Source organism: Pomacea canaliculata, linkage group LG5 (genome assembly GCF_003073045.1).
Source record: "Pomacea canaliculata isolate SZHN2017 linkage group LG5, ASM307304v1, whole genome shotgun sequence".
Classification (NCBI taxonomy): domain Eukaryota; kingdom Metazoa; phylum Mollusca; class Gastropoda; order Architaenioglossa; family Ampullariidae; genus Pomacea; species Pomacea canaliculata.
In genome coordinates, this window is record NC_037594.1 from 12,690,191 (window position 1) to 12,716,320 (window position 26,130).

At 41.4% G+C, this 26,130-nt stretch overlaps 4 protein-coding genes and 1 long non-coding RNA gene across 8 annotated transcripts; 2 read left to right on the forward strand and 3 right to left on the reverse strand.

Annotated features, from left to right (window-relative positions):
- Positions 1-288: 288 nt before the first annotated feature.
- On the forward strand, positions 289-2,216 carry LOC112564532. Its single transcript, XM_025239400.1, has 4 exons — positions 289-449; positions 738-862; positions 1,408-1,533; positions 1,786-2,216. Exons 1-4 carry the CDS (start codon positions 395-397, stop codon positions 1,906-1,908), a joined length of 429 nt encoding a protein of 142 aa, XP_025095185.1. The 5' UTR covers positions 289-394; the 3' UTR covers positions 1,909-2,216.
- Positions 2,217-2,586: 370 nt separating this feature from the next.
- On the reverse strand, positions 2,587-9,635 carry LOC112563996. Its single transcript, XM_025238505.1, is given in 5 exon segments — positions 2,587-3,111; positions 3,113-3,232; positions 3,403-3,736; positions 4,028-4,118; positions 7,938-9,635. Coding segments are annotated over 5 exon segments (1,917 nt in total). The 5' UTR covers positions 8,785-9,635.
- A 379-nt stretch (positions 9,636-10,014) lies between these two features.
- Positions 10,015-19,907, forward strand: LOC112564533. 2 transcript variants are annotated; one of them, XR_003099238.1, is made up of 3 exons: positions 10,015-10,204; positions 12,105-12,254; positions 19,770-19,907. It is a non-coding gene; the product is annotated as an uncharacterized LOC112564533 (long non-coding RNA). The 2 variants fall into 2 exon arrangements; XR_003099237.1 differs by lacking the exon at positions 10,015-10,204 and adding an exon at positions 11,393-11,583.
- LOC112564529 (galactose-3-O-sulfotransferase 2-like) lies at positions 13,728-19,855 on the reverse strand. 2 transcript variants are annotated; one of them, XM_025239394.1, is made up of 2 exons: positions 17,372-17,613; positions 13,728-16,728 (listed from the first exon to the last, which is right to left on the reverse strand). In XM_025239394.1, the coding sequence occupies exons 1-2, from the start codon at positions 17,446-17,448 to the stop codon at positions 15,492-15,494; spliced, it is 1,314 nt and encodes a 437-aa protein (XP_025095179.1). In that variant the 5' UTR covers positions 17,449-17,613; the 3' UTR covers positions 13,728-15,491. The 2 variants fall into 2 exon arrangements, with proteins under 2 accessions (XP_025095179.1, XP_025095181.1); XM_025239396.1 differs by lacking the exon at positions 17,372-17,613 and adding an exon at positions 19,727-19,855 and having other exon boundaries at positions 13,907-16,728.
- A 1,442-nt stretch (positions 19,908-21,349) lies between the features above and the next one.
- On the reverse strand, positions 21,350-23,915 carry LOC112564530 (aggrecan core protein-like). Of its 2 annotated transcripts, none has more exons than XM_025239397.1 (4): positions 23,600-23,915; positions 22,727-22,965; positions 21,747-21,932; positions 21,350-21,607 (listed from the first exon to the last, which is right to left on the reverse strand). In XM_025239397.1, exons 1-4 carry the CDS (start codon positions 23,758-23,760, stop codon positions 21,381-21,383), a joined length of 813 nt encoding a protein of 270 aa, XP_025095182.1. In that variant the 5' UTR covers positions 23,761-23,915; the 3' UTR covers positions 21,350-21,380. The 2 variants fall into 2 exon arrangements, with proteins under 2 accessions (XP_025095182.1, XP_025095183.1); XM_025239398.1 differs by having other exon boundaries at positions 23,606-23,907.
- Between the last annotated feature and the right edge of the window lie 2,215 nt (positions 23,916-26,130).

Genomic DNA, 26,130 nt, shown 5'->3' on the forward strand with positions numbered 1-26,130 from the left:
TAAACCTCTTGTCCATAGGCATGGCCTCTGTAAAAATTGCACAAGAGTCAAAATGGATCAGCTTTTTACAAAATTAGATAACTGGTCATCATATGGTAATGTTCTCATGCTATGTTACAAGAGACAGGCTGGGTGGGTGACGCCTACATGTCTGCCCCTTGGTCCTGAGGGACTTTCTTGAGAAATCTTATTCGGTCACCTAGATAAAAGTCCTAAATGTGTTATCGCCTACAGGTCCTTAGAAACAAAGAAAAATGATAAGAAAACTGCTAACAAATCATAGACCTCTATACCGTGGGCCGGATTTTAACAATAAAATCAAATCGACAATCCCCACACTCACTCTGTCGTTTGGAGTCCGACCAGATATTTATTGCAACCACTAGACATCAACATGAAGTTGCATCTTATCGTTAGTTTAGTCTTTCTCCCGGGAGTGCTGTCACTCGGTAGGTGGAGCGATGAACCTTTTATGTCTCTTTGCTTGACTGTCTGCCTCCTTATGTCTCTTTCTGGATTTATGTGTTTCAGGGTGTGAGCGCTCGTTTCTCCGTGTCTTCTATTCTTACAACTTTTCTTTTGCTCGATCAGTCTCCAAAAACTCACATCTTAGAAAAGTAAAGCTTCACCAGTCAGTCATCTACTATTTTGAAAAGAGTGTAAGCACAGATTGTGTAGGACAGTGCAGCTAACGATGATGCCACATGTTAGAGCAAAGTCCGTGTTCTCTCCTCCAGCCTTGGACTGTTCTGACTTCGGTAGCCATTCCCATCATGCCACGGGCACCGGCTATTATCCAGATGACAGCCCTATCGAGGGGGGCTACGTGGACGTGAGGGACCATCCTCTTCATACACTTCAGGTGAGCACGTGATCTGCACGTTCTAGAGAATTCACCGAGGAAGCTTCAAAGCTGCCAAAGCCTCATCTTGTATGTTGAGGGTATATTACCCAGCAAACACAAAATAGTGGTCCCATATTAGTGCTTCCTTTTCGTCAGCATTATTATATCAATATAATACATAATATTATTATTATTATATTTATTAATATGTATGTGAACCTTCACTAAAGGTTAAAGTGGCAAAGCTGAGCCAAAGCTTTTCCATATCCTGACTCTTCATCAGCGCCAGTGCAATACCCATCTTGGCCTAGTATGATTAGGAATAGTTTGAAACTTGCAATCCAGCCTACAATAAGTAACTTTGCTGCCATGGTTACCATAGAATATTCCTGGCATTACTTTGTAGAATTCAAGCTTTATTCCGAATTTGTTGAAGTTTGACATTTTCTCACTACTATGAAGCCATCAACTTGAAGAATGAAGGAATAAAGTAGAATGATCATTCCACCGGAATATCTCAAAATAAAGTCAAATACAATGAAAACACGACCGATTTATTTCAGGAGTTCCTGGCAGGATCGGCACCATATGTCAGCGTTGCTATGGACGAACACTTGCGTATCCCCTATGGCACACAAATTTGCATAAAGGAGCTGAACCAAAAGTACCACAAGTTCATTGTCTTCAAGGTTGGTTGAATGTTGGAAGCTGTGTCTTATCTCAACTTTATTTAAGATCATTTATGACCATACATTACCTTACATTGGGTTAGATGCATTCATTGGTTGTTGTCTTAAACTAGAAGTTGCTGTGCTTAAAAGTCATAGATAATTTTTAGTGACACTATTTTTTTTAAAAAAAAGCTTTCAAGACAAAATAAAATTACTAACTCCTATGTCCAATAACCATGATAAAGAATACAGATTGGTCTTCTCTTGCAGGTGGTTGATACAGGTCCCGCCTTCACGAATAAGGGCTACAGTCGCATCGACATCTGTGTCAGGGATGAGCATGCTTCATACGATGACACCATCAACGGCCCTCTCACCCTTGTTTTCAAGTAAAAGCGACTGGTATTTCTACAGTCGAAATTCTCCTTTCTGTCTAGTTTACATGAGAGTAAAATGGAGAAATCAGACCCGACTACCCTGATTTAGACTAGTTCACTCTTGTAGTGTGGATGGGGGAATAATTTTATGCAAAGAAATACAGCGACGGAACTCAAAACCAAATTTTATCTGAGTTTTTATTTATTTTTTGACCTACCATTTTTTTCTAACACTTTTCGTTCTGTCCATGCAAATAATGTCAAAACCAATGTCAACAAAAAAGTACATGCGAAATTACAAAATAAAGGTTGTTGATAATTTTAGCCGAATATTCTTGTTGTGATTGACTGAAGTGTCTCAGTGACGGTGAGAAGTCCGCCGCGTGTTTTGAAACCTAAGTTATGTAGCTCTTTGTATCTCCAAATTATTTTCATTAAGCATTAATTGAAGGTACTGTCCCTTGGACGGTTCCTGTACATCAAACACACAAAAGAATTTAGTTTATAAAGCAACCCACAAGCTGTGGGACTTTTTTGGTGTAGAGGAACCCACTGCAACTTTCAGTTCATGGCTGGCAGTCTCACACTTGATGATGTTTGCCGACAACAAAAATTAAAAAAGATGTAAAAGCAATCTCATTCGAAAAATGAAGTTTTTTGTTTTCATTTTCACTTTTTTAATCTAAACATGTGCTTACAGCTGACATTTTAAATGTATTTCAAAATATTCTGTCAACGTATTGTCTTCCTGTCAACGAATTCTTACAAGCTGCTGGTATTTTACATAGTCAACAAACTCTGCCTCAGGAACTTCGAGGAGAAAGCAGGTGTTGTGGTCAACCCGGAATCGCTCATTCCACTCAGTCGCCTCGATATCCAGCCATGTGCTTGTCCCATTACGACAATAACTCTCTACCTGCTTCCTAATACTCCTGAAGACTCTCACCTCCTCGAAAAACTTGCCACCGAAGCTATTTACCTTCTCTTGAAATCGTTTCAAGAAATAATCGTAAAGCTCATAGTCAGCGAACCGCATCTGGCGGTGGATCTGTCGGTGATGGTGGGTAAAGTTCTGAAAAAGGCTGTTGTGTGTCTGGGTGTTAGTGGGTATGTACACTACATCCTGTAGTCGCCATCCCAGTAGTCGTCTCATGGCAATGATGGACTCGTCGAATAGCTCCATGACAAGGACGAGGTCAAAGACTTTTCCTAGGTAGTCCGATATACTTTCGTACGTAGTCCCTATCTCCAAGCCTCGATGGGTCCATACCAAAGTCTACACTCATGCGGTTGTTGGTGAAGGACTCCCTTGGATTAGGGGGCTCGTAGAAGTCTGGATTCTGAAAGTAGGTGGCAAGAGGGTTCGGCCGGAAATCCCCTTAAGGTACTTCCAGTCTTTTCGGAAAAACTGAAAAGCAGACAAAAACTGAGCAAACGGATATCGGACTATGGCCAGAAGCTTAACATCCGAGTACATGACTTCTTTAACGGATTTCCCGTCGAAAATCACGTGGTTGCACAGAATGTCGTAGCGTGTTCGTTCTTTGGCCATAGGGACACCAATTCTGTTCCAGCTCTCCAGACGTGTCTCCGACAGGGCGTTGCCATGCATAGGCACCAGGACGTCGAGCTTGCGGTCGAGGGCAAAGCGAAACATGATTCCCATGACGGTGGTGCTGGCCGCCTTGTGTACCTTCAGGAAGAAAACATGTCGCACCTCATCCTTGTCTGGCATTTCACGAGGCCATGGAGGACGAATGAAAAGGCGGAAGGCCGCCAGGACGAAAAGTATGATGAGGCTGAAAGCAAGAATCACCCCCACACGCGCTCTGAAGAACTTCATCCTGTAATGAACACCAGAGAAGTGATGTAAATTATCATATGAAAGCCATCTTTCAATCTACAGATGCTCTAGCATGAAGGTCTTTTGTACTGTTGGCCCTATTGATACTGGATACCATCATCTAGGTTTTATTTTGTTCATTTAACAATTGCCAATTATCACAATATTTGAAACATAATAAACTTTATTTTAAATTTCCGAGCAACAACAGTGAGTAAAGCATACTAAAGAACACATCAATATCCCCCAGCTTAAATATAAATTACTACAACATTAGTTAGTGCAGTGATACCAAGTGTCATTAAGAATCTGATGACCCTCATTGACTAAGGGATTGATGTCGGCTGCCAACAGGTTAATGTCCCCTTTGGTAATAGGAGATCCTGAGAAAATATAGACACAAACCCATACATGAACACATGCTATAACATACGACAAACACACGCAGAGGTACTTACCTGCACAGGTGTATGCACAAAGGGTCCCAGACTTCATGAAGGCATGCATGTGTTTTGTTGATTTCTTCTCTAGTTCTTCACTCTGTTTCTTACTAACACTAGGTCTCAATTTCACACTCTTTAACTTGACCTCCGCCTCCCTTTGACATCTATATCGATGTCAGTATTAAAGATATTAAAAAGTGCAACAACGTTTTTCATCTCGTCAGTAGGAAGAGCTCAGTACTACAAGACTCTGTCTCTAAAACTTTGAGAGAAAAGCCCAAGATACCAAACTATAAACATTACCATGTATGTAGCGAGGTCAAACCGGCAACAACACAAACATGTTTTCCTAATAAACATACTATCCCAGGTCTTCAACTTGTTTCAGTCTTCACAACATAATCGTCTCCATGTACATTCCTGATGTCAGTGTCTGTGACCTCTTTCTGTACATGGCGGTGCTTCTATTCTGTGTCTCAAGAAGACCAGATTGTGGAAGGTACAATCGCACTGGTCCCAGCTCAGTCGTCTGGAAAAACTCGTGCGCTGGTAGACCTTCACACACCTGTATTCTCGAATGACCGGCGCATGCACACAGCCAAGTGTATCATTGAGAAAGTTAACGACAATCCGAGGACTACACGGTTGCTTCACATCCAGGTCTAAGATATCGTCTTCCTCCTCGACATGGGATCAGGTTCGGTCGATGACCAGTTGTCTCTCGCGTGCAACTGTTCCTAGGCTTGAAGCAAGTGGGATTTGGTTTTTACTAGTATTTTTACAGCAGAAATTAGTGCCTTGTTCTGAGCAGTTGTTACTGTTTGCATTACAAACATTAAAGTTATTAACAAATTGGAGTCAGCGGTCATAGTTCTGGTAGCTTTGGGTCAACGAATGCCAAAGATGATTTTATCGTAATGTCTACGTCTTGAAAGCTTTTCTTATGGCAGTGTTTATTTTGAGCTGACAGCTGAGTGCAGAAATCATTGGATCCACTAGTAAGGTAGCTAACCTGGTTATTTAAAAAAAAAAAAAACTATGTGGAAGCGGTTCAAAGACGTGCGACCTCTGAGCGAGGACTCCTTATCTCGCCAGGTGTGACTATCGTCTGTCTACGGTTTTACCTGTGTGCCATTCGTGACTAGGTGGCTTGTGGCGTGTGCTTTTCACTTCTACAGGTGGCCCTTTATGAGCCTTTCTTTTGTAGAAGGCATGATCAGATGATAAAACTCCCGATCACTGTTACAGAGAATGCCAGAGCTTGTTGTAACCACCACATGCACGCACGCACTTGCTTTCACACACACACACACCATACACACACAGTCTCTCTCTTTTACTCATTCACACTTGCACAAGTGACTTATCATGGGCGTTAGCCAACAAACAGAAACTTCATGAACAGTTTCTTATCTCTAGCCCCGTTATATATATATATATGAACGCCTAAGTCAGTCCCACTGGAAACAGTTTATTTAGTTTTGACATTTACACCTCACATCTGTTAGTATCTAAAGTACAACATAGCATTTGCCTTCTTGGAGTCATGAATTTCAGGAATTTCAATATACAAAGACTAATAATACATTTGGTAGCAAAACAAACAGGCTATGGGAGCTGATCTGCTCAAATTACAGTATTGTGTTGTTGTTCTAAAGCATTTAGAGGATAATTTTGCTGACACACTGAGTAAGCTCTGTGTGATTGAAACATTTTCAGAAATAGGAAAGCTACACTACAAACAGTTGTTACAATCTCAATGGCCTCACGTACAAACAGTAAAACAAAAGATCCACTGTCCTGCTATTTGTAAACATTAAAACTGCCTTCAGTATACCCGTTTCTTTAGACCTAGTTGAGCAGCCTGACTAGTTAGCTTTCAGTAAGTTCAACCAGAATGCTTTTAACAGATTGTCTGTGTTGCCTTATGTAGAATACTTCACTGACTTAGTCTTCATATAGCCATACATAAACAACATGCTCACTATAGCAGGAAACACATGATCTAACTGGCAATGAACAAGATTTTCTTTAAAAACAAAAACATAAGCATCTTATGGTGTGGAAATTAATGCAGAAAAGCCAAAGCTGATGATCAACATCAGTAATAACCATCCCGAGTCAAGAGAGGAACCCTGAAATTTTCAAATACTGGGTTCATTTATCACCGACGAGAAAAAGTTTCTTTTACCGAGACACAGGTGCTTATGATCTGCCATTCAACCTGAAATTTATAAAACAAACTATCCAAAGTATACAAAGCCATCCAGTTACAGCAATAAATCCACTAAAGATCGGCTTGTCAATGATCGGGATCATGGCCAAGTCTTACTTTGCGTTATTGAATAAAGCTCTTTGCATTTCTGAATTCAGTGAATAAAATGTAAACAGCGACATAAATATAAACTATAACACATGACAATCCAACAGTAGCTCAGGCCATCATCGATGTTGATTGTGGTGCAACAGTCCACAACTTCTAAATATCTCCGTCTTGAAGTTTTGTCGCCATAAAGTTTATCTGCCTGCGTAGTTCCTACATTCTAAAATATCTGAGCACTACAGTCAATCGGCGACATTCATCTTTATTGAAATGTAGCAGACGATCACAGGTATCAACGACACAATTTGGAGACGAGATGAAGCCACGTGAGTCACGTGAAAATTCGAGTCCCGTTGGCTGACTAGTGGTCCTCCTGCGGTGACCGAGGGGATGAGGTATTGTGTGACGTATTACAGGAAAGCAGGGTTTCCACTGGGTTCACGTGCTCCCTGTCACGTGGTACTGTATAAGCAGTCCTGTCCATTTTGTAATGTTCTGTTCCTGCCTATGGTAGTACAGTCTTTACTTTCTAATTGAAAACATTTCTCTTGTAGTGTTTCGACGTGACACCAACTTGCCCCTGATGACAAAGGTCGGAATTTATCGTAACTTTGTTCACGTGATCGCAATCTTACTTATTTTAACATTCGTGCCACTGTCATCCTGTACCAACGAGAGACTATATTAAATACCAAATTGTAAAAATTTTAGACCAACACCCTTGACGTTGACCCTTGTCTGAAGTGATTGAGTGACGAGTGGAGCTCCACTGAATATTATTCTTCTTGGAACCATACGCATGCACCGAACTTGAATAACGGCGTTCAAATTAGCTCTAGCTGACCTTAATAAATGGTGACTGATGGCCATACCTGTAGTTTAGACACAAAACTAGCTGTGGGTCCTAGATGAACCCGCTGCTTTCCATCCCATCCATATTTTTGAGCGAGGGAGCCCAAGCTTGAAGACATGGCTGGCAAGCTCACTCTCCGTAAGGTTCGTCCAAACCACACAGTAGGAAGGACGTAAGTAAGACGACCTCATCCAGTGACTAGAAAATTACTGGTATATGCAGGTCAACAAGTTTTAAAGTAATAAAATCCAGTCAACGTATCTTTTTAATCTGCTCGTTTTTAACGTAATCAACGAACTCTGCCTCGTGAACTATATTGAAGTAGCAGGTGTTGTGGTCAACCCGGAATGGCTCATTCCACTCCGTCGCCTCGATATCCAGCCATGTTGCTCGTCCCATTACGACAATAACTCTCTACCTGCTTCCTAATTTTTCTAAAGACTCTCACTTCATCAAAAAACTTGTCGTCGAAGCTGTTTAGCTTCTCTTGAAATCGTTTCAAGAAATAATCGTAAAGCTCGTAGTCAGCGAACCGCATCTTGCGATGGATCCGTCGGTGATAGTGGGTAAAGTTATAAAAAGATATTGTGTCTCTGGGTGTTAACGGGTATGTACACTACATCCTGTAGTCGCCATTGCAGTAGTCGTCTCATGGCGATGACGGACTCGTCGAATAGCTCCATGACAAGGACGAGGTCAAAGACTTTTCCTAGGTAGCCGATATACTTTCGTACGTAGTCTCTATCTTCCAGCCTCGATGGGTCCATACCAAAGTCTACACTCATGCGGTTGTTGGTGAAGGACTCCCTTGGATTAGGGGGCTCGTACAAGTCTGGATTCTGAAAGTAGGTGGCAAGAGGGTTTGGTCCGGAAATCATCCTAAGGTACTTCCAGCCTGGTCGGAAGAACTGAAAAGCAGACAAAAACTGGTTGAAGGGGTATCGGACTATGGCCAGAAACTTGACATCCGAGTACATAACTTCCATGATGGATTTCTCATGGAAGACCACGTGGTTGCACAGAATGTCGTAACGCGTCCGTCCTTTAGGCAAAGGGACACCAATGCTGGTCCAGCTCTTCTGGCGTGTCTCCGACAGGAAGTTGCCCTCCCTGGGCACCAGGACGTCGAGCTTGCGGTCGAGGGCAAAGCGGAACATGATTCCCATGACGGTGGTGCTGGCTGCTTTGTGTACCTTCAGGAAGAAAACATGTCGCACCTCATCCTTGTCTGGAGTTTCACGAGGCCATGGAGGACGAACGTAGAGGCGGGGGGACAACAGGACAAGACTATGATGAGGCTGACAACAATAATGATCCCCGCACGCTTTCTGGAGAACATCATTCTGAAACAAAAAGAAGATTAGTAAACTGAGTTCAGCATCAAGTGTCGAGAGACATTGAGAGACATTGTAAACGCCATTTGTACACATTTCACAATCTACATGTAAACTTCTTATTTAGTTGCCCTAGGGAATGCAGGTACAAGCAGGGCTGTGAGAAGAAGACAATGCTGCTCTGGCAGTAGGAGATCCTGAGAAATCTAGACACAAACACATTTACAGACATATATCTTAAACTAATATTACAAACATATGGAAGTACTTACCTAACCACGTGTATGTATGCACGGGACCGAGAGTTCGTTAGCTCGTTGATGGTTTTTCTAGTTCCCCCTCGCCATACTCTATTTCTGTCTCACTAACCCCTATGTCTCATCTTACCCCTCTGTAGCTTGATCCTTACCTTTTCTTTTAAAAGCTATGTCGATATCAGAATTAAAAATACAAAGTAATGCAACAAGTTTTTTTAAATCGAGTCAGCAGGTTGAGTTTAGTATTACGAGATGCTATCTCCAAACTTTGAGATAAAAGCCCTGGCGGTGCACGAGATGCAAAACTACAAACACCAGCATGCACACAGTGAGGTCAAACCCGTGAGGTCACGAATATATTTTCCTAATAAACATATGATCCCAGGTTTTGAACTTCTTTTATCCTTCACACCCTAACCGTGTCCATGTACATGGTGTCAGTGTCTGTGATCCTCTGTGCAGGTGGTGTTTTCAGGCTTTTATGTGATTGAAAATGATTGTTAAGGATATTATCTTACCGATTTCAGTGCAGTAATCTGAAAAAATGCTTTCTGGTGGCCCTTTAAACAGGTGCGATATCACAAGCTCACGGCCAAATTGTATCATTAACGAAGTCAACGACTACAAGCCGAGGATTGCACGAGTTCTTTACATGCCGGTCAGAATATTGTGTTTCTACAGAAGACATCCAGGTGAGATCAGGTTCGGTCAATGACCAGTTCTCTATTTCGTGTGCGGCGTCCTTTACCTTTCAAGGCGAGATTGTGTTGTTAAGTACTTGCATTAGTTCAGCATAGAATAATGCCTTGATGTCAGAAGTTCTCACTGTTTGCATTACAAGCAGCGAACTTATTAGGCGAGTCAGCAGTTTTACGTCTGGTGCAACTTTAGGTCGGCTAAACCTGGGATTCTTAACGGGATGACTTAAAAAGATCCTCCTCCTCCTCCTCCTCCTCATCATCATCATCATCATCATCATCATCATCATCATCATCATCATCATCATCATCATCATCATCATCATCATCGCAAAGGCACCGAGAATCAGCTGAGCTCTCATATAAGTTTCAAAGCAATTAACAGGTTACAGGAATTGCTCTTAACAGGAAATTTTTAACAGTATTAAGAAGACGAATATAACGGACACATTTTTGAATTCCACCAATAAGACAGTTAGCGGGTTTATTAAAACAAATGGCAGATGGCAGCCCTTCAGAGACATCAGACCCTGGAGTCACAGCAGACTCTCGTCTCGTCAGGTGAGATTATCGTTTACCTGCACTTTACCTGTATGCCATTTGTGGTCAGGTGGTTTTCTGCGTGTGTTGTTGACTTTTACAGTCGGTCCCTGTGCTCAGTCGACTGTTTGGACCATTCCTTTTGTGCTCTGTCAAAGAGTAGAGAGTCCAGTTTGTTGAGAGTTGGTGATGGGATCGTGAGGACGCCCTTTTCCTTTCCTCCCCAGGACAGTAGAGTTCAGAAATGTTCTTTAAGATGACGATAGTTAAGCTTTACGGTAGGTAAGCTGATCTTAAATACAGTTAACTCGATATGTCAGTAGTAGCAATGACTGGTAACGGTCTACCACTTCTAAAATAGAGAGCAGAAAGCGCTGCTGTACCCTTATTAGCATAGAAAGAAAGACAAGGCAATGAAAGGGAAGATTTAAGGAGACATTTTTTGCACCTTTCTAATTAAACCAGGAAATAGGAATTCCTGTGCCTTGTATGATAATACGTAAAGAAATGGAGTCACGAAGCCAAACGTAGCAAACAACACGTGCAGTGATTTCCTGTCACCCTCTGTTTATTTATATTTTTGTTGGGGTTTTTATTTTCTAAGATCAAAACTTGTCACAAACGTTGACTGGGACAGGTCAGGGGACGCAAGCCTTGCAACACGTTCTACAAGCTTTAGAAGCACAGGTGAGAGCACCCAGCTGTTTAATGCGGGGTGGAAAATAGGTTAGGGTGTGTTTACTACGTGTGATAGCAATGGAGCGAGGAGAGGTAGACACTCGAGCGAGGAGAGGTAGACACTCGTTCTATGTGACTTACCCCGTGAAGACAGGGTGGAGGCGGGAGGTGGTAGCTCTCTCCTTGAAGTCACCGTCACCTTGCCGGGTGCATGTAACATACCATGGGAAACATCCCATAAATATCACCTGAGCTGCTTGCTTTTAGTCTTTTTGTGTACACAGTGTTCTGTGCTAACTGCCTCATAATGAGGAGAACGTGTGACTTTGAGCTCGCGATCCCTAGGGAGGACGACAAGGTCGACAAGGGACGTCCATCACCGTCTGCTGTATGACAATAAACTACAACATTCCTTTAAAGGCCAGATAGGGTACCTTCAAATTTTATTCGTTTTCTTCATTTCATTCGTTGTTTTCCCCCATTCTCTGCAAATCATGCCTGAACAGAACAGATAGAGTTAGTTGTCGTGTAGCTGAGGTGCGAGGGTATTCATAGTCTGACCATAAACTACAGTTAGAGGGAGAGTTGACAGCATGTGTAAAATTAACCGCAGTTACGACCTAACAGGATTTCAATGTTCTGACCTCTTTCTCAGCATGTCATGTGAGGTCAATGTTTGAGGGTCGGTAACTTGTCAACTAAGATTATCCACTCAGAATTAGGTAGGTGCGTTGGTCTTTAACAGGTGTGCAATGACGAGTGACCTGCTCAACCTCCCTCACCTTCTTCACCCGCTGTGGAGTTGTTGCCGAACAGGAGGTTTTTCATTAGTATGTCGTGACAGTGTGTCTACGTCTGTTCTACGTGGTTGAAGTATCTCACAATTTCTTCTGTGTAGTGCTCGTTTTTAATGTGAAGCCCCTGGTAACGCAATGACTACACCAATGTAAACATAAACACCAGTGAAAGCATGTTCAGGAACAACTCACAATTACTATCATAGCCTACGACTGAGCCATAACCTAAACAAACATTGCTTGTCTTTCTCTCTCTTTTCCTGTTTTCTTAACCACTCGTGCCGTCACTTTAGACTATCTCACTCCTCAGGCGAGGTCAACAGTGTCAACTGTTCAGCTTGACAGCGACCTTTTGTGTTCGTTTGCTGTGCATGAATTCAATTTGCATGTATTGACAGCATTTGAAGATGTGAATGGGTTGGTGTAAAGTTTAGAGCATTTTGCAGATGACAAGCAATGCCGATCAGTCTACTGCTATGTGTTCATATATCATCAACCGATGCAGTTGGACCAGCACGTGCACCGGATGTAGACGTTGCAAGAAAGACGAAGCCAGGCAGTCGGGTGATGGAGCGATGGAGGAAGCGTTCTCAGCAGTCAGAAATTCGAGTTTATTGTTTTGGAGTTTTGCAAAGAATTTGTTGTTTGTGTTTCTGTTTCATCCAAGATTGTTAGACAATAAACTGTCACTGAGAGTTTACGCTAGACAAAGAAGAAACTGTCTCATTCCTTTCTCTCCATACCAATGCAAAGTCTCTTTCCTTCTCTCTCTGTACTCCCTCCCTCTTCTCTCTCCTCCGTCTTTACCTTCACATCCCATCTCTCTCTCTTTCTTGCTTGGAATTGAGCAGTGAAGTTTATATACCACGTAATTTCTTCAGAAACTGTATACCGTGCTCCATTTCTCTTACCTGAATAATATTCACTGGGGGGTGCGGTTGCGTGCGTGCGTGCGTGCGATTACTCCAAGGTCAGAATCTACAAAACTGAGTTCAGAAAGTAAATTACCGAAATACTTGATCCTTTACCGACGGATTTAATTATCCTTGCTTCAGCCTGAAAATGTGATCTCACCCTCTTGACGATGGCTTACACCCCTTCTCACCTTCCGCCCGTGTGTGAGGCCATTCTATCATTTGTCTCGTGTGGCGGCGAGTCGCTACCTGTCACCTGTCACACTGTTAGACGTGCACACATACACAAGCTAGTAAATTAGTAGACAGCATACAGGTAGAGAGCCCCGTGTAAATGCCCTTACACAAAATTTGTGTACTTTGTGAAAGTCACCTTGAGACAAAAAAAGTGCCTCCCAGTGTAACTGTGCATTTCTGAAGATCCCTCCTCACACTTCAAAACTCAGAGCAGTAAGCAAGTAGTAGCTTATAAATCATAATGCAGACATTTTTTTTACTTCATGTAAAATATTACTTTGTTAGTTTATGAATTTACAAGAGATAAATTGTTGCTCAAAATATTGAAATGTCATAGTTTTTTTACCAAAGCGACCTGATGTCTGTCCACCCCATAACTAGCGCTGATAACATTTATCTGTTATTGTAAATACTGTACACGGAGTCTCGTTCCAGAAAGAAGATATGCTAAGCCCTTGTTGCACTAAATACTTATGATGTCCTGACATAAAGTAGGTGTTTGAACTCAGAGTGCTATTACAGAGGTTAACCAAAAGGTTAAGGCGGAGCACGTGACCGGCGTTCTATTTTTAGAGCAGGTGTGCAGTTCCAGGTCAGGATATGTAAAGAAAAAAAAAATGCTTGCGTTTTGTGACTACCCGTCATCTGTAGCAAAATGTGTTCTCGGTGTTAACAGCTGCCATATCATGTGCTGAAAGCCGTGTGTTCAATCATATAATAGCTTGTTTACCTGTAGCAAACCCCACCCACAGCACGGGGCTGTCTTCTGTCAGTTACTGTATTGGTTGTGATTTGTATTACAGTTTTTTTTTAATTGGGAGAAGTTGCAAGCTTTCTGGGTAATACCCATGCACTGATCGCACACTTACTGTCTGTGTGAATGATTTTGAAACGATATTATATCTACACACTACACTCAAATGTCAACAGTTGTTATTTATATCGAAAACTAAAGAGAGCTATTGACAGTGCATTATGATGCAGTTTATAGAAATGAGTCATGTGACATGTCTAGACAAACAAAATGACAGGGTAGTGTTGACTAATCCTGTGTTTACCTTTACAGTTCAGAGCTTTCCTCCAAGTGAGAAAAGTAACTGTTTGACTTCCTCCTTGACGACATAATCAAAGTATCTTTATTCAAACTTATGAGGGATCGACGAAAGATAGGAACGAATAAATAAACAGAACACAAATAAATAAAAGAATTAAAAAATTCCAGTTTTCGTAGTCACAATCGCACCTGGGACTACTTTTTGCTGGGACGTCACGAATTTGTGCACAGCTCAGACGTGAAAGGTCACAGGTCACAGGTCACGAATCTTTGATTCGCACTAACAGCTTTTCCGCGTAAAATAAATCAAAGTGACAGACCAGCAGGACCTCGTTTGTGATACAGGAGTCTACAAATCTCAAAGATGTCACATTTCTCGTGTGTACTGTTTGTGTTGTGGTACAGGATGTCCTGCTTAGGGTCAAGGTAGTCCCGAATCTTTTGGTCGTTGGTCTTTGAGGTTGTTAAAGACCTCACTTTCCATCTCTCCTTAGTTTCTTTACTTTCTCAAACCCTCTATACTATAGAGGGTTTGAGAAAGTCTATAGTGTTAGGTACACGAACAGCTCGGTCAACTTGAAGCTCGCTGCTTCCCACTAGTACAGTACCAGCACCTTAAAGGGTTTGGATGCCAGTTCCCTGTCCACTAGGATATTATTCCTTTTCACAGACGCTGAAAAAACATTAAACACAACTTCGCCGAGAATCATGTCAAGACTTTTGTCATATGACAGATTAATGAACTACAGCTCATGCCTTGTTGCAAATAAACAGCAATACAACATTTCAGTCAAACAACGCTGTAGTAATACACCACCACAGTTTCTCCAGTCATCTTCCCTCTGTCTCTTCACTCTCCCCTCCGTCTCACCATATACTGCTCACGGTACCGTAGTTTGCTTACAATATGTCTCTTTGTTTTTAATACTGTGTTCTGGAAAATATATTATTGTTAGTAGTAGTAGTAGTCTTTAAAAGCAACCCTAAGGGTTTGCGTTTTCGCAAATATGGACAGATATAGGGTACATAAAACTAACTTGTACATTCCAGCCTCTAAACCCGTCTGTAAATTAATTATCCGGTAACAAAGTACGTGATTCGCACCCGATCAACGAGCGCCGCGAGCAGTCTACTACGTCAGGCTCGAACAACTACGGTTTTATTTGTTTATTTGTGCAGTTTCCTCCGGCCCTGAAAAACTTCTACTATAGCATGATAAATGAACCCTCCCTCACTCTTTCTCTCACTCTCTCTCTTTGGTGTTGACTGCTGGCAATGTTGTGATTGGTGTACTAGCGTGACGTAGTATACTGCTGGCGGCGCTCGTTGACCGCAGCTGCAAATAGCCTTCTTTGTTGCTGGATAATTAATGAACAGAGAGGTTTTAGAGGATAAAAATTTACAGTTTAGTTTGTGTCGCAATATCTATTATCAGTAAAAAAGCGCGAGTTGGTCTTTAAAATAAAAACAAACGGATAAACAAGAAACTTCCTGCTTTAAAGGGCTTCTACAAATTGTCCAACTTTTTGTTGTTATTCCTAGAGTTCCATCAACACACAGGCACCTTTGATGATCATGCTAGTTTAAAAACTCAGTTTATTAAAGGATTTAACTCTCTGGTATCAACACTAAAAGAAAAGAGCATTAAAAGACGACAGCTCCGGCCATCCGTCCAAGGGTCCCAGCTTTCTGCGAGCAACATCAACTAGTTCTACTTCCTCCATTTTGAACAGCACGCAGTCCAAGTAACTGACGTGAAATGCCTCGTTCCACGACGAGGAGTTGACGAACAACGACAAACTCTTCTTGGGCTCCAGGCAGAACTTCTCCACATTCTGCTGAATGTTCCTGAAATGCATTACCTCCTCGAAGAAACCAGGACCTGCGGCTGAGATCTTCATCCTCAGCACCTTATAGAAATGATTGTAGAGAGTGTAATCCGCGGTTCGTAACTTCCGATGAATTTTTCGATCCTGGTTGGTGAAGAAGTATTCTTGTTTATCGTGCATCCTGTTGCTTTTGATGTACAGGATGTCCTGGAGTCGCCAGCCCAAGAGCCGTTTCATGAGGATCATTGACTCATCGAACATTTCAACCACGAGCACCAAGTCGAAAGTATTTTCCAGATACTCAACGTACTTATCAACGTACGTTTCGTTCGAGACATAACGGTGTTTCATGCCAAAATCAAAACTCATCCTGTTGTTTGTATATGAGGTTAAGGGATTAATGGGTTCCCACTTGTCTGGGTTTTTCAAATACGTCGCTATAGGATTTCTGCCGGGAATCTTGGTCAGGTAAGGAACTGAGTACACCTTGCGGTAATACTGAAAGGCGGAGATGAACTGATCGAACGGGTGGCGAACGATGGCCAAAAACTTGGCGTCGGGGTGCAGGAAGGTTCTTCGGATGAGCCTCTCTTCGAAGACCAGGTGGTTGCACAGCATATCGTAGTGAGACCGCCCTTCCGGCAGGCGCAGAACGTTCTGGTGAAAGAACTTGGTGTCCTCGGCCAGGACGTTGCCTCGCTTGGGCAGCATGACGGCCAACTGTCGCGACAGCGCGAAGCGGAGCATGACCCCCAGGACCGTGGTGCTGGCCGCCTTGTGCACCTTCAGGAAGAACACGTGGTGGGTTTCCTGGTCCCCCTTCGATTGCTCCTCGCGCCAGGTCACGCTGTTCGTGCCTGACTGTAAGGGAGGTGCGGTCCGACGTGACCTGTGTGACGTCAAATCGTGACTCCATGTGTCGCGTGACGTCGAGAACGGGAAGGCCTCGCGCGTGTGGCGGTTGATGACGTGCAGGTGAAAGAGCATCAGGATGCTGGCCAGCGCCACGGTCAGCAAGAACCAGAACTTCATCGTGCTGTGAAAAGACAGGACGGTAATTCCAGATTAAGTTTTGTTAATTAATAAACGTTAAAGTGCTCTCTCTCTCACCCCCTCTCTCTCTCTCTCGCGCGCACACACTCACACATACACACATCGACACATTGACACATCGACACGTTCACATAAAGAAAGGCTATTCCAGCCTACACAGAGACGCCTACCAAGAAAGATACTCGACAAAAGCAAGGGAGAGACAAAGCTAGTACTTTAATGAAAACTGTTTCCTGAAGAAGACCAACAAGATCACGATACAGTATCTGTAACTAGCGAATCGACGATCGGACAAAAAAGAAGAAATGGTTAATTACTTAAAAAGATTAAATTAATCAATCAAACATATCAAATTACAAGACCGAGCTAATCAATAGATTAATTATAATTCCACAAACACTTGTAACAATAGAGAAAAGGTAAAAAAAAAGGTTTATAAAATCCATTAGTTAGTACTTTTTGGCTGTTTACAAATGATATATATTCGAAATCAAATTTGTAGCTTTTGTTTCTTTTCATAAAATGTTTTCATTCTCAAGCTCCATCACAACATTTGTTTATCTATGAATATATTATTAATGTTCTCCTCGTTTTCGGACTGTAGGAGCTGACTACCTCTTACTTACAAGGCGTGTTGTGAAGGCGAGGTGACAGCACTCCTCTCATTGACTCTCTTGCCTTTCCTAATGAACGGCACATACATATTTTATGTTTTATAATCAGATTCACCAGCTTCTTTCATCTGGCTCTCATTCTTTTGTGCATCTATTATGCCCTGTAACCGGGTGTTCACAACATACATGTAACGATCTCAAGGGACTGCACTGACTCGCGCCTCGAGTGACGGCCACCCGCTCACGACTGAGACTTGAGTGAATGTCCGGGTAGGAAAATGCCATAATTTTTGTCCACCCCTACCCGTCCTCGCCCCACCCAGGTGTTTACCTTCGCAAAAGTGCAAAGACGAATGGGATGGAAATTTGTCAGCTTACATTTTTTTCTTCAGAACTATAACACTATTCTAGATAGAGATTAAAACTGCCGGCAGGATCACGGGTGTTCATGGATTTTGTGGGAGAGAGAAAGTGTTGGTCGTCCCGTTTCCCCTTTTGTTCCTTTTACCTTTCATCTTTACAGTCGATATTGTCATCGTCATTGGTCGAGTTAACAGTAAATCCTAGCACTGCCTACAGTCAGGAGGTGATTGGACCATTTACAGAATTCGTTACTGTTCAAATTATTTGTCTGTTGACACGCGTGTTCACAAACAAACGACAAAAAGTGATAATGTAACCACACAATATGTTGAAATCGGGTTTATATAACACGACATTGTTTATTGTCTCAGTTTTCGACATTAAGAGAATGAAGGTTACTTGTTGAAATACTGAAGCATGATTGATAATGATAAATGGAAATATCGTTTGCTCGTAGGTAGTGAAATGGAGTTAAGTGCATATTCCACTATTAAAAAACTTTCTAGACATATGATTAAGGTCTGACAAAATAACTGTATCTATACAACAAATACAGAAATGCATTTCTTTAATATTATATACATCCACACATCCATTATATTACTCACAGTTTGTTGTACTGTTTATTCTTATGTAGGTAATAATTATGGTGGTACCTGTTGGTATGCATATTCTTGGTATTTAAATAAGAAGTGATATTCCTCTTCATGGTCACATTTTCATGATCGGCATGTCTTCTATTAGTTATCCCTTAAAAAACAATTTTTCTGGTTCCTAAGTCTGCATACTGTAAGTCTGAATTTTTCAGACTCAAATACACTTTAATATTCTCCGAACCAGACACAGTGTCTAGTGTCTTCTAATGATCTGTGCTGGTTTTGCAGTAAACATGATAAAATCCGGTCCTTGAATTCTGCAAAGAAAATAAAACCGCTGTTCATCCCCTACTTCTATATATAACCAGACAACTCCAGCCCCTTCATCATTAGAAAGATTTTACATTAAACACCCAGTTGTGTTGGCCGTTCTTCTATGTCCATGATGCATCTCGTGTGTCTGTTTAATCTGTTCCCAGGTAACCCGATTAGTTTAACTAGTATTTAATGTATATTATAGCTGCTGTGAAACCTAAGGGGTCTCGCTATACTTCATTTATAAATAGAAGTATGCTGGGAGCGTTTAGGAGGAGTTTGATTTCTTCTTCCTTTATATCAGGGAAAAAAAGGAGAGTAGCGTGGAGACCTTTCAGAAGTGTCCTTAAGCCCCACTGCGCTTCAAGTTACTTTCTAAAGGTGCACTTTCAAACATAATATACATAAAAGAGGCAAGCAAGATTCACTTTAATAAATTTAGAATCGTGAAAAAGTGAAGTGCAGACAACCCTTATTTGTGTTGACTAGATCCTCGTCCCACCCAGCACACACCAACATGCACACTCACAACTGCGACACAAACAAGAGAAGAGTAAACAAGTGCAGGTCAACCAATACCAATAAAAAAACTGAATCATAAACTTCATTTCTTTGTAATCGAATCGTCGTATAGATGATGTGATCGAATCGGCTATAGACAGTGGCTTAATGGACTATTGCCTCAACTCGTGCGGCGGTCGAATTGGTAAATTGACTGGCACCTTATTTTGTTTGTCTTAACACCAAAAGATCCACTGACATCAGCATCTATTAGTGCATATTTCAGTCATGAACACACACACACACACACACACACAAAGATGTAAGTAATATTTTTATTTAACATGTACTCGTCTATATTTTTTTCCTCGTGAAGTGTCCTCTTTTCTCAAACCGGGTTGACGAGATTCGCCTTCACACAGCGGTCATTCACGGCCAACACACAAGATTATTTCTTGGCCACCCGCTTACAACCGACTCCTCACCCGCCACCTATCCCGTGCACAAAGGTTATGGTTATATTCCAGAAATAGAAAATTTAGAATAATATATATATATGTGTGACTTATTTGTTTTCGCTGCTTCATCTCACCTGCGAAAGTATCCTGATATCTGCATCTTTTCCACTTTTGCAGCGTGTATCACCGCAGTTCTCTGGGTGGGCGGCACATCACCATGATGTTCCTCTAAGGAAATGAATCTGTTCTCACTGCTGGCGGTGTTCGGGTCACACAGAACACAAATTTATGGTCGAGATAGAAGTGAGCGCAAGTAGTGGCTGTTTGATTCGCCACTGGAGCTCGTCACGTCCACCACCCACCCACTGTGCCCACCACCCTTCTCACCACCTTATTCTAGACCAGTCACCTGATTCCGCTCAGCGTCAAGCTTAAATTTATGAAAATATATTACATCGTCGAGACTTTTTTTACTCTCTGATTCTTCTTGTATCTCTATGTTGTCTACTGAAGTGCTTTTTACCTATGCGTAGCCGAATTTTCCCAAATCTTTGCCAAATAAGAAAAGAAGCGGACGCGCACGCAAACATACAACACGCAGTGGGAGCAGAAGTAACAGTTTCAAGCAAACGATATTCTCAGGTTCATCACATAATTATCAAAACACCTAAGACTGACAGATGTGACAAGACTTCATCCCAGACTTACAGTTAAATTACCCAGGAGTAATTGGACCAAGTGTCAAGACTTCACAGGTGTCTGTAATTAACTCAGCGTCATGGCGAGTCCTTGCCTCACGAGCCCACATCTTTAGAGATTTATCAACAGGTACTCTAAAAATCAGAAATTCGAGTTTCACCGCTGGTATTATTTGTTTTTCAATGTGTCAGGTGCCAGTGCAGCTCAAGCATAAAGGTAACTGTAACTGTCTACCTGCGGTTACTTCCCACGGCGGTAATTAGGTTCCGCGCTCGCGCAGCTGGCAAACCTGAAGCAAAATGAAGGAAAGTTTACGGGTAGACAAATCTCCGACATTCTACACCCACCCCTGTAGGTAACTGACCCGCTGTGCAACCCTGTTATATGAGCAAAGTCGCTCCGTGGGGCTGCCTTTCTCGCACGCTGGCTCTGAATAGTGGAATTCACTTCTACTTGATCTACAGCATATTAACTTTCCAAAAGGATTTTTTTCATACTAAAGATTTAATCGTTTCATAAATTTAATCACTAACTGATAACAGTTATCATTATTACTTATTGTGGTTAGCCTAAAATCTTGGTGATGGTGTTTATACAATTGTTATATTATGAAAGTGTGTTTTTAATCATCATCAGCATCATCATCGTCGTCGTCGTCGTCGATGTTCTGTCACCAATACAGTGAAGGTAGGCTGCCCAGAGTTCAGAGTGGTGGTGGTGATGACAATAAAATAACTACAGCACAAGCAGAACAAGACCGCTACACTCAATAGTAAAGTAACAAGTATTATTATGAAACTATAAACGATGAGACACCAGGTGCAACAGATTAAATTCCATTCTTTCAAACAACAAAGCGATCACCATCTACCACATACCAAACCTAAACAAGAAAATTAATTTATAAGAAAGACAGATCACACACACACACACACACACACACAACTAAACACAAGTAAACACATACATAACGACTTTGTGTACATCTGTGTGATGCAACCAGACTTTGAGTAGAATGTCAAGAGACAGCAAATACTAAACACTCGGCGGCCGAGGTGCATGTACTTTCTACTCAGAGACTGACGATTTCTAAACAAGTTTCTGGCAGATAAAATTGTAGAAGGCGTTGGGGTCCACGTCGCAAGGCACGTCGTTCCACTGGAAGAAGTAGAACCACGCCATGGTCAGGCACTGCTCAGTGGAACTGCTCGGCTCGCCGGACCCCCAGCGGAACCAGGTGACGTCAGTTCCGTCCTGCCACCGCCAGGTGCCACTCACCCTGGAGGCACCGACAGACACGTGCTCCAGTCGCGTGGCTGTCAATGGACAGGAATGAATATAAGATACACCAAACACGCCCGTTATTTATTTGTCATAACTTTCGTACTTATAGAGCAAACGAACTGAGAAAAATGTGTTTTATTCCTGATAGAAAAGTCGCAAACTCGTACAAACCTGAGGAGTTTCGGAGAAATGCGTACATGTGTTGGAACTTGCTTTCAGTATCAACCTTCAAGAGCATTGTTCCCTGATTGGAACAGGTGGCGTTGGCGGTTGCCCAGTGCTCCTTCTGGAAGTGGTATTGATAACACAGCCCCAAAGGCCGATATAAGATAAAGCCCTGACTGTAAGGGCAGGCTTCTGAAACAGCATTAAAATTACACTGAATATACAACCACAATTCTGAAAGACGTTTTAAGATGGACTAACAACAACAAATTCGTCTGACCTAGTCCTGCGCACTCAACATCTCTGATCTCACTTAAGCATTTCAAGACACTAATTTAATGGGTTTTTTTACAAGAAAGATTGGAATGTATACTGACAGACCCTTTCATGCTTTACAAAGTCTGTGGTTCCTCTTTTTACTGATGTAATCAGCATGGACTCAGGTGATAATGGAGACAACTGATGTCATAGTGTGAATGAGATAATTAAACTGGAGTCGTTTTATTTTAAACTCAAAGGGAATAAACCTCAACAGAAAATCATGATGCTAGTACAGCATCAGCGGGTGAAGACTTCACGAAGGGCTTGTAGAAGATTCAAGATTCTTTACACTGGAGAAGATTTTTTAAAACAAGCTAGTTGTAGGGGAAAACTATCTCTCTGTCTCTCTTCTTTCTAAGCGTTAAATACTTACATCAATAAATTATTGAATCTTAGAAAATAATACATCTTTTTATAGTCATTGCAACCTTTTTTACATTGAAACTTTATTGTTAATGTTTTAGGGTTATTTGTGTCGAGGTTCAACAGAAAAACAAATCAAAGCAATTCATCCAAAAAGACAGTCTTGGAAGGCAACGGACATGGTGTGTTGTTCAAGCAGATGAACCAACGGGGGGCAGGAGTTTATTAACAAAGATTAATGGAAAGACAGGCAAGAAACAGGACAGACAACAAACAAGACAAACAAGACAGACAAGACAAACCTTGTGTCAGCTGCCAGTAAGTGCTGCTGATCTTTGTTGTACCCTCGTCGGCGCCCAGGAAGAGAACAGAATGAAGCTGACAGAAAGATTCCTGACTGACGAAGAAGAAGGTGTGGCACTGCTCCTGTGTCATGCATCTCATCGCACATCGCAAAAGCGAGTTGACATCATAGAGGCTGCCTACTACTGTTGAAGGATCGGTTATGATCTTGTCATCCATGTAATACTTCCGGTAAAATCTGCCCCAACAAAATACGATTTCTTAATTTCTTCATAACACAGAAAAACGTCGACACTTAGAACTGAGAAAATACTTTTATTCTCTTTGTTTTGCTTTTGCATCCAAGCTGCACATCTGTCAGGATATCAATACATTGTTGACATTATTATGTATCGGTATTTAAACAGTAGTGTTAATATGTCGAAATAATTGATACTCCTGCGCAATCAGTATTTAATTTTCTTGGTTTTACACTTTTCCCTCCACTCTGCCGCGAAGCTACATAATGTTAAAGTTTTGCTACACAAAACTACATAACTTTAAAACAAAATTATTATTTTGAATTAAAATTATTAATGTAATTTATTATATTATAAACTAAAACTAAATTTGTTTTAATACTGTAATAATAAAAATTATTAAAATATACTAGAGATTCTAACATTTTTTCCTAAAACAAATTCGTTACTCTTAAAATAGTAATTTTTATGTTTTCATGCACCAATGCGTGAATTTATAATAACTGAGAACTTTAGATATCAGCTGCTTCGATTAAGAAACTGCAAATTCCTCGTATTCGTTTATTCAGGAGCTGTCACACTCCTGTCACATTCTCTACAGCTGTGGCAAGCATAACAATCGCAAAAATGTACCCGTACGTTGAGGTGACTAGGGTAGTGTCCAGCCGGTGGGGGAACAGAAGCAACACTCCAAGACAGGCAGCAAGCCATGGCCAAGATTTGACATTCACCTCCGGCTTTGGGTTTCCTTCCCCTGAATCCAGCAGGGAATGTCTAGCATCCTCGAAAGCCATCACAGCTATAGAAAGCAAGTTGCTGCTGCTGAGACACAGAGGTTGACTGATCTCTCACTTGATGACGAGGAGAGACCCTGCCTATATAATGCCTCGTGTGGTAACCACAGCCGAGGACTGTAGCCAATGATGCAGAAATTAATCCCATGACCACTTGGGCTCGGCCACCCGCCACCCGCCACGCGCCAAAGACTTCGAGATCGATATCTAGAGAGAAAACAGTAAATGTCCTTTTTCCCTAAGCTCGTATTCATGAAGCACGTTCGCCCATTGGGTGAGCACACCCAGGGTACCGCTTAGATGGGGGTGGAAAAACTGGAGGTTGGTGGCGCCACGACAGTGACAATCGGGTGTCGTGGGGACGAATCTCGGCTCCGACAGACCTCACTGATGGTGGTATTCTCTGGGTACTCCTGTTTCCTCCACTCTGTGTGCGTTTTGTTGTATGCGTGCATGTTTCTTTAGTGTGATTTGTGTGTGTTTATAGATAAAAAGAGTATGTATTGGCTACCCTAAGTAGGTGTGTGCTTCTGTACCTATACATATGTTCCTAAAATGTTTTAAGCGCGGCTTTGGTCCTGGAGAAAGATGCTGTATAATAATTCCAACATTAACAACGACAACAGCAACAACAACAAATAGCTTAGTGCTGGTTAATGGTCTTCTCCTTGAACATCAAAGGCAATAACAAGCAATAGTAATGTCCTTTTGTTAAAAGAACTGTTTTCTCTCTTTCTCTCTCTCTCCCCCTCTCTTTCTCCATTTTATTGCGATGATTTTTTTTAACTTTGCAGAAGTTTATTTTTTAAACTTTTCTGGTCGTGCAAAGTTGATGACGATAATGGTGGTAGCCACCGGACATTTGTGTGATAGGGAATATCTTTGTGAGCGGTTTCAACGTCGTCCAACGAGATAAATCGCCTGTGCTTTGAACAACATATTCTAAGGTTGCATGCATTATACATAAAGAAAATATCCCTTTATCTTGCGTGAAATTGAGCGTGAACATGTTAGTTTGTAAAATATTGAATCCGTTTTTAGCACTTCTGCTTAGCTACATTAGGGGCTCTGTTCTCTTTCTCCCCAACCTGCCTCGCTATGAATCACCCCGATAAGGTAACTAAACCTATCGTGCAATAGCCTCAACCTTATCAACTCATAAATCCGAGAGAAGTTTACTAGTAGATTAATTAATCATAAATCTGTACCCCTAACCAATTAAGGATACTAAAGATAATTCACCAAACAGGTCAATCGAAGAGCCCATGAGCACAGACCGAGCTTTCCAGAGCTTATCTAAGGGATGGCAGTCCACAAACGACAGCCAGTCCGCTTGAAACAATTCCAAATCCGAGGTTTAAACTGAGTCGACAAAAATACATTTAAACACCTGCTGACATCTTTCGGCACTTTGTTCCTCGCCCGGGAAAGTAGTGCTTTTATGTGTTCTCGTGTGCACACTTCGTGTTATCTCCAGTGAGCTTTATGAAAGGGATTTCTACATCAAAGAAATAAACTATAAATTAAATGAAGGTTTGTGGGATTTCAATCTACTCTCTAGCGGCAGGAAATGGCGTGTAATACACACAAATACTCGCTGTCGCTATCTTCTAATCTCTCTCCCTCACTCCATAAACATAAAACATGAAACACGACACACCATAAACATTTATATGCATAATTAAACACATGACAGAACCATGCACACATGCTCAAATACACTTACCATAAACATGTATGCATACAGCATGAGACTATAAACATTAACATGAATTCACATCAGCATGTAGATTTTTACATATATACGTCCCAAACATATACTCACAAAGTATACGAAAACATTTGTCATTTATCTGCGCACTCAGTTCTAAGACAAATAAGCACTTTCTAAAATGCTTAAATTAATTTCAGTGAATCCTGTCATCAACTTTCTCTCTGCTATATTTTTTGTCCTTTTTTGACCCCACCCTGGAACTACAAAAATGTACTCAAAAAAAATTGTCAGTTTCCAATCATGTTATCATGATTATTATTATTGGAGTCCTTTGTAACTCACAAAGCATTCATTATGTTATATAAATCAATGTGTTATAAAAATATACCAAAACTTAATGTATACAAAAATATAAAAAGTTTATAACTTCATGACCTAACCCAAACGAAATAGTAATTAGGCGTTCTTTTTAAGAGCTCATAATTCTCGACAATGAATTTTGATAACAGGTAAATGACTTGATTCGTTGTTAAGCAAAAAAAAATATATATATATATTCTTTGCTTTTTCACTATATCATTCATCTCAAAAGAAGAATTGAAAATCTCATTCTCGTCAAGGCATATCTCAACGTCTTGTTTTGGCAACTGTCATGG